Source organism: Colletotrichum godetiae (assembly GCF_030913485.1).
Source record: "Colletotrichum godetiae strain CBS 193.32 chromosome Unknown BDP55scaffold_4, whole genome shotgun sequence".
In the NCBI taxonomy this organism is placed as follows: domain Eukaryota; kingdom Fungi; phylum Ascomycota; class Sordariomycetes; order Glomerellales; family Glomerellaceae; genus Colletotrichum; species Colletotrichum godetiae.
The window spans coordinates 1,160,006-1,175,361 of NW_026851252.1; the positions used below are offsets into that span (position 1 = coordinate 1,160,006).

Sequence of the window (15,356 nt, forward strand, 5' to 3'; positions counted from 1 at the left end):
AGGTCAATAGTGTCAATCACCACACGAGACGGGTTCAGATGCAGTTGAGAGTTGGGTAATGAATGGTCAAAGTGATTTAAATGCTCAGCTGTTTTCTTCCACCCAACTTGCGTCGTTTGAGTCGTTAAATTGCTAGTATCATATAGTACAGGTGTTTCCGCGCACACGTTTCGTTATGAGTACACTATTGCGTGAGAGGTCTCAAGCCTCCCTATCGAAAAGGCATCCAAGTCGCTCTTGTCTAAACCAGATGCCAGGCTAAACTCCATACACAAGGCTCTCAACGGCCTCCCTCCAACTTCCTACTGATACGACCGTGGTCGGGGGTATTTATTACTGCATGGTCTTCAAGAAACCATCCAGATCGAAACTCTCCTCATACTGGCGATTGTCCCAAAGATCACCCAAATCGTCAAGCCAAGCCTTCTTGCCCGGTTGCTTGCCCGTGACGACGTCTCCCGTTTCGATATCCACCATATCCTCCTCTCTACCCTCCATCGTGTTTTGCGGCTTGTCTGATATGAGACTGGGCCCTGTGTCCCCAAGATTGAAGAGATCCAGAATTTGGTCTGTATCCATGGTGGCCAAGCCGGCGTTCTGTTGATTGACCACGGTTGAAGCTACATCGATCTTGAAGCGTTGCAAGCTCAGAATCTTCTCTTCCAGAGTGCCTCTGGTCACCAAGCGGTATACGTTGACAACCTTCTTCTGACCAATCCGATGAGCTCGATCCATGGCCTGCATATCCTTCTGCGGATTCCAGTCGTGTTCGACGAAGATGACCGTATCGGCACCCGTCAAGTTGAGCCCCAAACCTCCGACACTGGTAGTCAGAAGCAAGACGTCGTACGACGGGTCGCTATTGAATTTATTGACGATGTCCTGTCGCTTGTTGGCTTCGACCCCACCATCTAGACGAAGGTGAGTGACGCCTGGCAGCATAGTCTTGAGAACCGTATTCTGAACCATGTCCAACATCTCCTTCATTTGGCAGAAGATGAGGGCGCGGTGAGGCTTGATTGGCTGATACAGAGGATCGTTCGACTCGGCTTCTTCCACACCAATGCCGCAGTCGACCAGTAGGTCTCGCAAAGCGGTCAATTTGGGTGCATGAACCGGATCCTCGAGACTGGTGCCTTGCTTGTTAAGAATGCGTTGAGTCTCTTCGTACATGCCGTGGCCGGGCTTCATGACCATGGCTGGAGAGTTGCAGAGCTTTCGCATGTACTGCAAGGCCTGGAAAATGTGCGATTTGGCGTCCTTGTCTTCACGACCGGCCTCTTCTTGCAGCTTCTTGCCTTGCTTTCTGGTAAAGTCATCGAACAGCTTCTTCTGGAGGTCGCTCAAGTCGCAGTAGTAGTTCTGCAAGATCTTGGGTGGCAGATCATCCAGTACCTCCTCCTTGAGACGTCGCAGAAGGAACGGCAGGACTTGCTTGTGGAGAGCCTCGATAGCGAGAGCACCTGCTTCTTGTTCTTTAGAAGACGCCTTGCTGAAGCGACTTGCGGCAATTGGCTTTGCAAACCGGTCCAGGAACACCTTCTCCGCACCAAGGAAGCCGGGCATCAAGAAGTCGAACAAGGACCAGAGCTCCAACACATTGTTTTGGATGGGTGTTCCGGTCAGAATTAGCCGATGGTTGCTGGCCAGCTTCTTGACGGAAATAGTGATCTTGGCCTTCGGGTTCTTGATCAAATGTCCCTCGTCCAAGATGACGTAGTTCCAATTGTATTTTGCAAGAACGTCGGCGTCGTTTCGGCAAACGTCGTAGCTGGTAACGACGATATCGGTCTTGTCCAGGTTATCCTTCATACTCTTTCTCTCGGCTGGCGGGCCAACATAAGCAGTGACGCTCAGGAAGGGCGCATAAGTCTTGATCTCTTGCTGCCAATGGCCGGACAACGTAGGAGGGCAGACAACTAGAGATGGGAGACGGCGCACGTCAGGTGCACCTGTCTTCGCAAATTCTTCAGCGCGCTGGTGATGGTCGCTGGCAACCATGCAAATGGTTTGCAAGGTCTTTCCAAGACCCATGTCGTCGCAAAGAATGCCGTGCAAGTGGTACTTGTTGAGGAAGTGAAGCCAGTTGACACCATCTTGCTGGTAGGAACGAAGTTCTGCCTTGATAGCGACGGGAATCTGGAACGATTCCACTTTCTTGGGGTCCAGCAGTTGGGAAATAAAGGTTCGTTCGCGATCTCTACCCTTGAGCAGCTCTTCAGACAGACCTGGGGGGTCTGGAATGCCTGCCTCCAGGGGTACGAGCTTGACCAATGTTGCAAAAGAGGTTGTCGCAATGAGGCGAATCTCGTTATCGGAGTCGCTCATGCGGCCCAAAACGGGGACAATGAGGAAGATAACGTAGGGAAGAATGGCATCGCCCATCACGGCAATCAAGTGGTAAATGGCTTCGATCGCACCTTGACGGAAGTTGAGGTCGATAGGGTTGCTGATGGATGGCAAGACGTTTTCGACGAGAGCTGTCATACCCTCGACAGTAATAACGCTACAAATTGTAGCCATGCATTTCGCTGCCATGTAGCGAAAGACGGAGAGCTCGGAATGGAGGGCCTTGATCACCAACGGCACCTTTTCCATGATAAATGGATGCATGGCCTTGTCAAGTGTTGGCATCAGCGTCCGAATAAGGGACAAGGCGTCAACAATTTCTTGGCCAAATGTATTCTCGGGGTCCTTGGCCTCAGCCGGCAATGCGCCAGAGAATGCTTTGACAAGAGGGTCCTCCATGAATACCCTGATAGTAGGTACGGCCGTGAGCAGCTCGGCGCCGTAGGTCTTGGAAAGAATCTCCAGCGCCTCCTTAGCGCCACGACGGGTGATGCGAGCAGCCTTGACTTCTTTTGCCCACTTGGCAGCGTCCGCATGATCGACTCGATCTTCTTCTTTCTGCATTGAAAGCACGCAATCCGTCTTGGCTGCGTGGACAGGGAATTCTGGAGTCTCGGCGACCTCCACACAGGAGAACTTGATCAGGTTGGAAACAACCTTGTCGGCTGGTCCGCGACGACCCATCTCGTTGAACACTTGCACAAGTCTTGCAATGGTCGCCGACGCCCGGCTCTGGAGCACCTGGTTTTCCTCTGTCTTGATGCTGTCCATGATGCCCTTGATCAGTGGGCTGGGCTTCTTGGGCAGGGCCTTGATCGCAACCAAGGCGCAAGCTGCACCTGCTTTGATGCGAACATCCCGTGAGTCCTTGGCGGCCTTGGCGTCAGTGATCGCAGAAACGGCCACTTCCCTGGCCTCGCTGAGCATCTGGCTAGCAACCAGACGCTGTCCTGGAGACATGGCCTTCTTGAGCTTGTCGAAATCCTCTCCAACGACCTTGTCTGCAACGACAATGGAGAAGGCACCTGGACCTGCTTGCTCGTCACCTTGAACAAGAACAGCCAGTGTCGGAAGCCGTCCACTAGACACTTTGCCGTGATCGCGGAACATGTTGAGAAGTTGTTGACATTGGGATCGCACCCGATGCATGAAGCTGACGAGGTCGCCGTAGTGAGCAGGACGTTCAGTCTCAATGATCTTCTGCAGAGGCGCTGCGTATCTTTGTGCTCCTTCGGCTGGGCCGTTGGTAGCATACTCATCAATGACCATACATGCTGAGAGCTGTGTGGATGAAGCCCGGTCGGAGATACCGGCGAGAAGTAGCTGGTCGTACTCGGCAAGGCTGGCAATAGGAATGAAGGACATGATCAGGCCCATGGCTTTGGCGGCTGATACTCTCGATCGAATCAGAGTATCCATGCCGACGAGGTCCACATCTCCCTGGATCATGTGCCCGTCAACGTCGTGGGTATGAGAGGTTACTGGAACGTCATCCGTCTTGGCAGATTTGCGCCGACGCTTGTTTGCTCTCTCGGGCCCGTCAGGGGAAGAGGCCTTCCGGGCAGGTGTGACGGCGACAGGTGCATAAGTGCCGCCCGATGGCTTTTGGAATAGGTGGGCGGGCATGGGTAAGGGATGCCGGGACACACCAATTGGGTGTAGTGTAAGTCTCATCAGAGGCTCGACGTGTGCAGCGAACTCGTCGGCAAGAATCTCGGGCGTCTGTGCAAGTGAGCGAACCAGTGCTGTCCAAACGTCCAATGACATCGCCAGTGTTTCTCTATCCCTCTCAACCAAGACGTTCTGGAAGATCAGTCGTAGAATTCTTCCGTTGAGCCAGCCTCGTGAGTTCTCAGCTCCCAGATTCGCGAATGTCATCAAAGCCTTCAGCACAGCTAAGCGAACGGAAGTGATGGTGTGTCGTAGGAAGGGGTACAGGCGCGGCACCAGCAAGGTGAACGAACGCTCCTCATCCTGCGCAGCGGACGTCTCCATGGCCTGCAGAACTTCGGGGTAACTGCAGAGTGTGGCAAGTAGATCCATGATCTTACCAGTGCTGGCACTGAGGTCGTCACCAAGATCGGCCAAGCTGCCCCACATGATGTTGATGAGGCTGTCAATGGATCCAGGGCGTAATGTGACGAACTCCTTGGTCATGGGGAGCAAGGTCGCGGCGCTCACTGCTCTGACATCGTCGTCATGTTCCTCCAGCCCCTTCATGACTAGACGGACAACGCCATCGATCATCTCACTGTCCTCCAGCAAAAGGTCCTTCCTAACCGCTACGACGTATCTCAGTCCAACCATGCCACCGTGGCAAACAGACCACTGAAGCATATCGAGCTGGAGATCATCCTGCATGACCATTTGGTAGAGAATCTTGTAGATGCCGTGAACAGATTCTGCCGGGATATGGCGAAGGACCGACCCGAGAGATTGTCCTATGGTTTCGCGGATCGGAGCGACTGAGGTATCGGAACTGTAGTCGGTGAATCTGTCCAGCATAAGGACGCAGCAAAGTCTGCATGCCAAATCGTCCAGCCAAGACTGGTTCAAGCGGTCATTCTCAGCCCGTGATTTTGAACGAACTCTGCCAGCTCCACCTCCATGCACACGAATCACTTCCCGAATGCCCATCGCAGCCCCGTGGCGAGTCTCCCAGGAAGGGTCAAAAAGATCGACCTTGAGGAAATCGCAAAGTCTGTCGTAGGGCCACTCAGCACCCTCCATTGTCTCGTCAACCTCGATTTCGGACTTGATCGGTATCACTTGTCCCTTGAATTCGCTGACGACCTTTGATTCCTCATCGACGTCTGCTGGTCTGTCCAAGTTGAAGTAGTCATTGACCTTCCCGTTCTTCTGCTTTGTGTCGGCGTCTGCTGCTGGTGTTTCGTCGAAACCTTCGGATCCTGCTGTTGTCGTCCTTCTCATGGTTAAATCGCCAAACCCCCCTTTTCCTTGAGCAGCCTTCTGCAACTCTCTCTTGCGCTTCCTCTTGAGAACGTTGAGTTGCCTAGAGCTCAAGCCTGCTTCTTCTGCCGGCTGGCTTTGACCGTGGGAGATGGCACTCTCCTTGTTGCCATTGTGGCCATTTGCTGACTCCTGCGGAGTAAGAGGGCTATGTTCCTTTTCGACAACGACTGGCATCTCGGCATCCTCAAAGACCCTGCCCAAGAGGCCAAGCCGTCCATTGAGAGTCTTCTTTTGGTGGGCTAGCCGTGCCGGTGGGTCCAATGATGCCAGAGCATACTCGATATTGCCGCCTCTCAGAAGTTGGCGACCAAATTTGATGATGTGCTCTACGTTGAGTGACCCCAGTTTGAGAAGCTCGCTGGAAGAGAATGAAGCAACATCCTTTTCCTCCTCCTTTTTCACGTGGCCATTTTCTTCTGGCTCATCCTTCTTGACTGGTGCAAAGTCCTCATCCTCATTAGGGTCATACAGAGGTGCATTCTCGGTGATCTTGCCTATCGCCTTGGCTGCTGTAGAGCGCGTCTCCCAGTCCTTATGCCGGAGATAAGGCACAACTCTGGATAGAAGGTTGAAAAGCTCATCAGGATGCTGCTTTTGCCAGTCGGCAAGTTGGTTGACAGCGGTGTCACGGATTAAACGGGTGCTGCCCGTTTCGAGAATCCTACGCGAAGCAGTTAGTAATCAGTTCACCATGCGATGATGCAAAGTCTCGACTGCGACTGAGTACCAAGCCCGCCAAGCACGGGCATCCCCAGAGCTGAGGTGGGCTGGATTCAGATAAAGCAGACAACGAGGGTTGTGTTGTGTTGCCAAGATCAAAAGGGATGTCAGGTGGCTGTACTCACGTGACCAATCTGTCAAGTCTATTGAAGCAAGGTTAGTGCTAGTTCAATGTTGATCGGATCTGAGTGATCGCGAAAGTTGCCAGGAAGGAACCTTACCTCGACGCCATTTTGAATTATGATGTATTTGCTGAGACTTTCATCATCAGACTGAACTTCTGTGAGAGATGTTAATCATGAGTTCCAAAAGGACGAGGTGAGTCCAGGGTTGTTTGGTGAAGGAAAGATGACAACATGAATGCTTGGAGATGCAAGGATGAGGTAGGAGGTAGGGAAGAGGGATGCTGGAGTTTAAACACGCGGTACATGCCACCTTCCCGTGCCCAAACAGAGATGATGCAGTCTGGGGTCGAAACTGAATCATGGCAGCTGGTGGAGTAACATGTAAGGTACGATGAGGTGATCTCGATAGTGAAGGGAAGGGCAGGTAGAGCGATAGAGGACGCGCCGGACCGAGACGGCCAATGGCATGTTGAGATGGAGAGAAAGTGGTGCAAGGTTTGGGGTGGATATGAGCATAACGGGGAAATGAAGGAAACGCGGACTCGATGTAGGTAATACGTACCGAAATTGAGAAAGCGGGTAACGTTGATGGGGCCGGATGCAAATCGCGATCCTGTCCACTGCGGATCAAGCCGAGTCTTAATCAAAGGATGCGACTACCATGCATGCATCAGAAGTAGGACGATGCAGGAGAAATCGCCGCGTCGAGTCGGAGCTTGTTGCAAGTTGTGCAAGATGATGGACGGAATGCGAGAAAGTTGCGTAAACACGTAGAATCTCGGTGCAAGGCGTTATGCGTAGACGCGTCGTGAATAGTTGTGGTGTGTGCGCCGAATTGTCGCAAAAGCTGCTGTTGCAAGGAATAAGCGTCAAGTCGTGAGAAGAAGAAAAAGGCGCCTATTAAAAGGTGAGGTGAGGTTCGAAAAAGGGAGGGATGACGCCTTAAAGTGGGAAGGAAGAGACACGCATATGTAGATATGGGCACCTTCAAGTAGGTATTGATCTTGGGGAAAGGCAGACGCAATGCCAGCCAGGTGCGAGGCGGGAATGCAGTGCAGTGCGTGAAGGCGGGCGTGGTTGTGGATTGGGGGGATGGTGCCTGCCTGAGGTACGGATACCAGATCCTACCTAATGGGACTGAACGGGGCGGGATAAGAAGGTACGAATACACTTACTGAGGTGGTGAAGGCTTTTGCCCAGGTGGTTTGGGGCCTTGGGCACTGCTGTTGGTGCCTGTGGTGCTGACCAACCTAAGAGAAACGAGCCAATGGGATGCGAGTATTGAAGGGGTCGCGTCAAAAGGGCAGCACCTCGACGTCGCTCTGGAAGGGAAATTTTGGGGTGGAGGGGCCCGGACAGTCTTAAAGGTATGCCTGCAGTACTTTTATAATTACCCGTGGGCCCGTGAGAGAAAAAAAATGGAAGGAAAGCCAGCCGTTCCTTCACGCAGCGACGGCGTCTCGCTTAATCTCCTTAGCGTCATCTAGTCACCTAGTCCACCTCCACTCCCCAGCAAACAATAAACCCTGTTCTGCCACTCTGGAACCTGTCGTCGTCGTCGTCTTCTCCGGCCGCCTTTTTTTTTTTCTACCATGTCATCGTCCCTTTTCGTCCACTTCTCCCTTTCGATATTCCATGTCTGTTATCACCCCGGTTAGCACTCTTAACCTCTTAGAGGGTCACGATCTCATCTCGCGACGACCTCCATTCCATCGTGACTCCCGAACAATTTTACAAGAAACCTCGAATGACGGTGTCACCGAAGCATTGCGGCTTTTGCAAACCAATATATGCATTTCAACGCCACGAGCCAGCGACGCCCTCTACCATCTTCATCAGACGTATCTCTGACTGGGGCAGATGGGGGGGAAAACTTTACTCGACCTCGTCATTGAAGACTAACCAACCCTGAAGAGTGCATCCGCAAGTAGACAGGAACAGACTCGCTGACCACATCACACCATACACATACATACATCTGGCGTCGCGAACCCTCGGAACTCTTCCACCTTTTGAGTTTTCTCTCCGTCTCTGACAGACTGGCATTCATCCCCACGCGCAAAGTTCCGCTCGGCACTTTTCAGAACGGCGTCTCATCCTCTACAATGGCATCATCAAATTACAGTGAGAGCTAGTAGTCACTCAGTGAACAGGCAGGCACACAAGCTTCCACGTTCGCATGCGCCATTCAACTTTCTGAGTTCTCTCCCTTGCGTGAGATGGCCGGCGGGCCTGCCTTGTCTTGTCTTGTCCCTTTCCAAGACTTGCAAGAATTGGCGGCAGATCTTAAGCGGTTTCTCTTGGATACCTGCCACCACCGTTGCCCCTTGCCACCGACTGACTGGGCGTGGCTTTTCCCCCAAACCGAAACACCAAATTGCCATGTTGCCGTGGTATGGGCTGCTCTTCAGCAACACGCCAAACTCTGGTCATCCATCGCATCTGATTAAACCAACTAGACAGATCGGTCTAAGGTCTCCAAGCTGGCCCTGCAATGGGCAGGCCGGGCTGCCCCTTGGAACCTAGACCGGACCTGCGCTACACACAGACAAGACGACCTCTTGTACCTCGCCCTATCAGCAGCACTGGGCACCAGGCAACCTTTCACGACCTTGCGCCGCCAGGAAATCCGATGACTAGACCTGCTGCGGCAACGAATCACTGGATGACTTGTCTGCTCAGTGTTTTGAATGGATGGATGGATGGACTGAGGTATGAGATGGATCATGGGAAGATGGCGATGGCGATGGTGGCAGGCAGATTGCGAGTGCAGCAGACCAACGCCAGCGCGAGGATCATCACAGGCATGCTATGCTGGTGCAGCTGCGGCCAGTTTAGGCTGATGCCTCGAATGGGAAACAAGCTGCTTCGGCTGCCACAAGACGTGGGGTAAGCTTGGGAATCTCGGCGTAGCCCTCCAAGGGTCCCGAGAATCTGGCGTTCCGACGGCACGCTGCTCTGATTCGTCTCCGCCACCAGTCCGTTCTTTTCACCTTTGCAAATGCTGGCCGAGCTGACTACCTAGATTGCAGCCACAGACACAGCAAATGCACTGCTAGCGACAACAAGTCATTACGGACTTTTGGATTGCGATGGCCTCATGTCATCTCAGTCGTGCTCCGCTCGTCCCGTCCGTCCCCGGCCGTTCCAGGGGCGAGCTGCTAGAGTGTCTGTCTTACCCGCCTCGGCCTTTTCGACTACCCTGGCTCTTCAGTTTACTGCCATTTCCTGGTTTTTTCCTACCCCTGACAACTGGCCGAGCAAGCCAAAACGCGGCCATCGATGAATGTGACTCTCACATCATCATGTTCCTGGCTTTCCGTCTGCTGGCTAGCAAACTCGTTCTCTGTTCTGTTCTTCCTCTGAAATTCGGACTGCACCAGCGAATCGCCTTGGTTCCTGCTCTCCCGCCGACACCTTAATATCCAGCAACGTGGCTATCCCGTCAAAAGCTGGAGGGAGTACGTGTACTCTGTGTCGTTCATGTGGTCAGTGCGCATAGCTTCCCGGTGACTTGACTGGGGTGCATATTGGACGGACCCAGCTCCATCCATGTTGAAGCTCAAACTACTTGCTGATCGCCCGGTGTCATGAATGCTGCTCAAGCCTCAAGCACACCAATAATCGAGTCTCCCGGTCGCTGCACACTAGGAAAACTTTTTTGCCCCGGCCTCCTGTAGCCACAGAGCCACAGAGTCACAGACAGCTTTGCATGCGCTCAGGCACACAGGCGCAGGCCCTGCGAGTAGTTGAAGGTCTGCGCGGAAGTGTCGGAACGGTCGAGGGATGTGAAAGAAGAAAGACCCTAAGGAAAAACGGGTTGACATCTTATGCCTCCACATTTAATGCTTGACAGGTGCTGCGTCGAAGAGAATGCGCCTGTCCGGGCAAGTGTATCCGTCTATGACGAACTTCTGGTATTGTCGGAGATTCGCATATAGTTCTGCGTTCACGGATACAGCTGCTTTGTTGCGGAAGAAGTCTTCGAGAGCAATTGGCGAGACCGAGTCGGACCGCCCTTTTCCAAAGCATATCAAGCAATGGATGGATCTTGCAGAGATCCAACCACAGATCGGCGAGTTTCACCGTACCTGAGTAGATAGCGTTTGGATGGGCTCAACGGCCGTTGCTGTATCGGAAGCTCAGCCAATTCCTTCAATAAGCTTATAGAAACAACAGACGGATTACATTTTTCGAGTCATGGGCATCGGAACAATGAAGCTTTCTTGGGCTGTTCGTCCCGCGAAGACAGCCATCCAGCATGGGCTTTTCGCTAATGACTGGGAATAGAGTCCATAATCAGGCAGAACATCTAGAGCAATATATTTCGTATTTACTGAAGAGTGTGCCGCCGTTGTTGACTGATAGCTGATTTCCAAATAGTTTCATCGTTGTGTAAAATGCTGACTCTGCTGAGAGAGGGTGGTTTAAGTGGAAGTCACGTACAGTGTTAAATAGTCATAAATACGTCGCACACTGTACAACCAACTGTGCGATTATGCCTCCTTTGCCCTTTCGTCCTCAGGCACCCACCGCCTGCCAAATGGGCGACCGCACCCCAGGTTAGACGCGCCCTGACCTCCCACGCAGGAGGACCTCGCGATTCCTAGACGCGTCGTCTATCCCCACCACCAGCAATCGACTATCACGACTTGTCAGTATACCGATGAAAATACTGCGCGACTCGCAGCGAACTCCATCAGCGACTTCAACCGCGCAAAATCGCCGCCCTTGAGGCCGCGACTCTCTCCCTCATCATGTACATCAAGCAGTGCATTATTCAAGGCTTCAAGAGGTGTGCCCCTTGCGACGAGACCGCAGAGAGTGACACCCCGCTGACTTGACAATAGCTACAAGGAACAGACCGTCATCGAACCCTTCTCCCCCGGTACGAATGTCATTGTCGGTCGCAATGGATCCGGCAAGAGTAACTTCTTTGCGGCGATGCGCTTCGTCCTGAGTGACGCCTACACTCAGATGACCCGCGAGGAGCGCCAGGCTCTATTGCACGAAGGCTCAGGATCGGCTGTCATGTCTGCATATGTCGAAATCATCTTCGACAATAGCGATGAGCGCTTTCCGACGGGAGGCAAGGAGGTCATTCTGCGTCGCACCATCGGAACAAAAAAGGACGAATACTCGGTCGATCGCAAAGTTGTCACCAAGAACGATGTTGTCAACCTACTCGAGGCTGCTGGCTTCTCTAGGTCGAATCCCTACTACATTGTGCCCCAGGGTCGTGTCACGGCCCTGACCAACATGAAGGAGTCTGACCGACTCACCCTTCTGAAGGAGGTCGCCGGTACACAGGTCTACGAAGCGCGCCGAACCGAGTCGCTCAAGATCATGAACGAGACCAACAACAAGAGAGAAAAGATTGACGAACTTCTTGGTTACATCAAAGAGCGTCTTGCTGAGTTGGAAGAGGAGAAGGAGGAGCTCCGTGGTTTCCAGGACAAGGATCGCGAACGCAGATGCCTCGAGTACGCCTTGTACTACCAAGAGCAGCAGCAAATTCAGGAACAGCTTGAGCGCATCGAGAACATTCGACAGAACGGCTTGGACAACACGGATTCGATACGGACTGAGCTCAAGGATGCCGAAAAGACCTTGACCAAGTTGGAGTCTGAGATCCACAAGCTGACCAAGGAGATGGACCTGCTCAAGGTTGAGCGCCGGCAGCTCGAGGAGGACCGCCGCGAAACAGCAAAGTCAAAGGCGAAGGCTGAGCTCAAGGTCAAGACCTTATCAGATGGTCAGTCCGCGGCCGTTCAAGCCCAGCAACAACACGAGGCCGATCTCGCGGCGACTATTGAAGAGCTTCAGACGAAGAAAGCAGAGCTGAACAATGTCATCCCGGAGTACACCAGACGAAGGAGTCAAGAAGTCGAGAAGAAGCAGCAGCTGGACACCGCTGAAGCCACACGCAATCGCCTATTCACCAAGCAAAGTCGCGGCTCCCAGTTTAAGAACAAGGCCGAGCGCGATAATTACTTGAGGGCGGAAATCGACGATTTGCATTCGAGGCTCATGAGTCACAAGGCAAACAAGATGGACGCTGACGAGGATGTCACTGGAACCGAGAACTCAATCAAGCAGCTCGAGATTGATGTTGCCAGCTTGAGAGAGCAGTTGCAAAGCTCGAGCGGGATTCGAAACGAGCTTTTCGAGGAAGCCAGCAAGGCCAGGGAAACGCTGGACAAACTCGATGACGAGAAAAAGTTGCTCTGCCGCGAAGAAGAGAAACTCGATACTATCTTGCGAGATGCGCGGCAGGAGAGAGACAGGGCCGAGCGTGAGTTGAGCTCCATGATGGATGGCGACACTGCCCGTGGTCTTGCCACGATTAGGCGCCTGAAGCATGAGCAAGATATCCCCGGCGCCTACGGCACGATGGCGGAGCTCCTCGAAGTCAGCGATACCTACCGACTTCCTGTCGAGCAAATCGCTGGCAACAGCATGTTCCACTACATTGTCGACAACGATCAAACGGCCACATTCCTCACCAACCACCTCCGCTCTAACTATGGAGGTAGACTGACCTTTATGCCGCTGAACCGCCTCCATCCAAGGAGCATCAACATGCCGAGATCTCAAGACGGAATCGTGCCGCTGCTGAGCAAGATTCGCTACGATCCAATGTACGAGAAGGCCTTCCAGCAAGTTTTTGGTAAAGTCGTCGTGTGCCCCAACCTGAGCATAGGAGGCCAGTACGCAAGGAGTCACGGTGTCGATGCCATTACGCTGGACGGCGATACCACCAACAAGAGGGGTGCGATGACGGGTGGTTACATCGACCCCAGGCGATCTAGACTTGAAGGCGTTCAGGCTGTCAACAAGTGGAGAGACGAGTATGAGCGGCTCCTGCAGCAGTCTGATCGGATTAGAAACCAGATAGAACAGAAGGAGCAGGAAATCACTCGTGCCATGGGTGAAGTTCAGAAGGCAGAGCAGAAGCTCCGACAGTTGGAGAGCGGCTTCGAACCTCTGAGGCACGAACTCGCCAACAAGAACGGACAGCTCGAGCACGAGAAGCGACGTCTCAACGACGCCATGAGGCACCGCGATGCCGTTGAGCGAGACATGAAGATTTTCACCGAGAGTCTTGCCGCCAACGAGTCCGAACTCGCGTCCGACTTCAAGAAGTCGCTCAGTAATGCTGAGGAGAGGCAGCTTGTTGAGCTGGACGCGCAAGTGCAGCGACTTCAAAAGGAGTGGAACGATGCCAGCAAGAAGCGGAGAGAAGCGGAAAGCCGGAAACAGATCCTTGAGACAGACATCAACCAGAACCTCCAGTTGCGTCTGGATCAACTCAACAGTCAGGCCTTTGAGAACAACACTTCTTCTGGAGAATCTGGCAGCCTTAAGGAGGCACAAAGGGAACTCAAGAAGCTTCAACGAGAGACCGCCGCTATCGAAGCCAAGATGCAGGAGATTGAGGAGAAGCTCGAGGAGCAGGGCGGCAAGCTCGACCGCCGCGAAGCCAAGAAGGCAGAGCAAGAAGAGATTCGCAGCACCGTTGCCGCAAGAGAAGCCAAGCAGCGTAGCTCGATCGAGAAGAGCATGTCCAAGAAGGCCGTTTACACGGCCCAGGCTGCGGATGCCGCCAAGGCGATCAGAGATCTCGGAGTTTTGCCCGAGGAGGCCTTTGACAAGTACGAAAGGATGGACCCCAGGCAAATCGACTCACGGTTGAAGAAGGTCCGCAATGCCCTCAAGAAGTTCCAGCACGTCAACAAGAAGGCGTTTGAGCAGTACAACAGTTTCACCCAGCAACAGGACCAGCTCCTGAAGCGAAGGAAAGAGCTGGATGCTTCGCAGGAGTCTATCGAGGAGCTCGTTGCCCATCTCGATCAGCGCAAGGATGAGGCTATTGAGCGTACCTTCAAGCAAGTGTCCAAGGAGTTCGCCACCATCTTTGAAAAGCTCGTCCCGGCTGGACATGGTCGTCTGGTCATCCAGCGCCGGACGGATCGTCGCGTCGACCCCGAGGAGTCTGATGAGGAGCAGAACCGCAGCGTTGAGAACTACACCGGTGTCGGTATCAGTGTGTCCTTCAACTCGAAGACTCTGGATGAGCAGCAGAGGATCCAGCAACTCAGTGGTGGTCAGAAGAGTAAGCCATGCCCTATCCCCAATACTAGCGTATCAGTCTTACTAAAAACTTGTTCAGGTTTGTGTGCCTTGTGTCTCATCTTTGCCCTTCAGCAAACGGAGAGCAGTCCCATGGTCATCTTCGACGAGGTCGACGCCAACCTCGACGCCCAGTACCGTACCGCCGTCGCCAGTCTTTTGGAGTCTATTTCCCAGGAGGCCGGAACGCAGTTCATCTGCACCACCTTCCGACCCGAGATTGTCCACGTCGCCGACAAGTGCTACGGTGTGACTTTCCACAGCAAGACAAGTTCCATTGACTGTGTACCTACCGAAGAGGCCCTGAGCTTCGTCGAGGGTGTCGCGGCAGGAAAGTAAAGTGGAAAGGGATGATTGGTGGTGTGTTGTTGTTTGGGAACCATGTTCATGATTTTCGGTCTGGGGTGGCTTGAAGATGGGGCTCCCCTCGTCATCGTCCGTTGACGAGAGGGGGGATATCTCTTGGCAATGGCGTTGCGGCGACTTGTTGGCGGTTGACTGTTTGATATCACGGGGGCGGCGTGGCTTGGGGGTGGGTTTGAAGCGCCCCTCTTGCCTTGTCTGTAAGTAAGTTCTGGTGGGAAATGAGCCTAGGGATTCATATTTTGGCACCATTCATAGCTTCTGTTACGAAACCATCAATCACAAGTGTTCATTCTCGTCTTGGGGAGAGAGAGAGAGACTTGCCTCCTGCACTGCCAAGTGTGGCACTGCCCTTTGTGATGTGTAATCCATCACCTCTACCACGACGACGAAGACAACCATCACCATCTTCATGATCAACATCATCAAGTCTTGGCCCTTTCGCGTCCCTCATTACGCGGCCCGGCGAACAACTCATCCTCACATCGTTATCGCCCACGAATAAGCAAAGCGGTTCACCACACATTGGCACAACTGGTTGGCAGTTGTCAACAAGCACATGCGGCTTGGGGTAGATCTCCCGGAACCTTGCTTTCTACATTACGACTCTGTTAAAAGAGGCACAGGGCTGGTAGAATGCTGCCTCATTGGTCAACCGTCCCACGTCACCATCTGTGGCTGGGCACTCTTTCG

General features: G+C 53.2%; 2 protein-coding genes across 2 annotated transcripts; one reads left to right on the forward strand and one right to left on the reverse strand.

Annotated features, from left to right (window-relative positions):
• Positions 1-65: 65 nt before the first annotated feature.
• BDP55DRAFT_647183 (SNF2 family domain-containing protein) lies at positions 66-6,686 on the reverse strand. Its single transcript, XM_060573759.1, has 3 exons — positions 6,264-6,686; positions 6,168-6,185; positions 66-5,983 (listed from the first exon to the last, which is right to left on the reverse strand). Exons 1-3 carry the CDS (start codon positions 6,272-6,274, stop codon positions 334-336), a joined length of 5,679 nt encoding a protein of 1,892 aa, XP_060435173.1. The 5' UTR covers positions 6,275-6,686; the 3' UTR covers positions 66-333.
• A 4,068-nt stretch (positions 6,687-10,754) lies between these two features.
• On the forward strand, positions 10,755-14,981 carry BDP55DRAFT_700893 (RecF/RecN/SMC N terminal domain-containing protein). Its single transcript, XM_060577913.1, has 3 exons — positions 10,755-10,962; positions 11,018-14,283; positions 14,341-14,981. Exons 1-3 carry the CDS (start codon positions 10,925-10,927, stop codon positions 14,637-14,639), a joined length of 3,603 nt encoding a protein of 1,200 aa, XP_060435174.1. The 5' UTR covers positions 10,755-10,924; the 3' UTR covers positions 14,640-14,981.
• Positions 14,982-15,356: the final 375 nt, after the last annotated feature.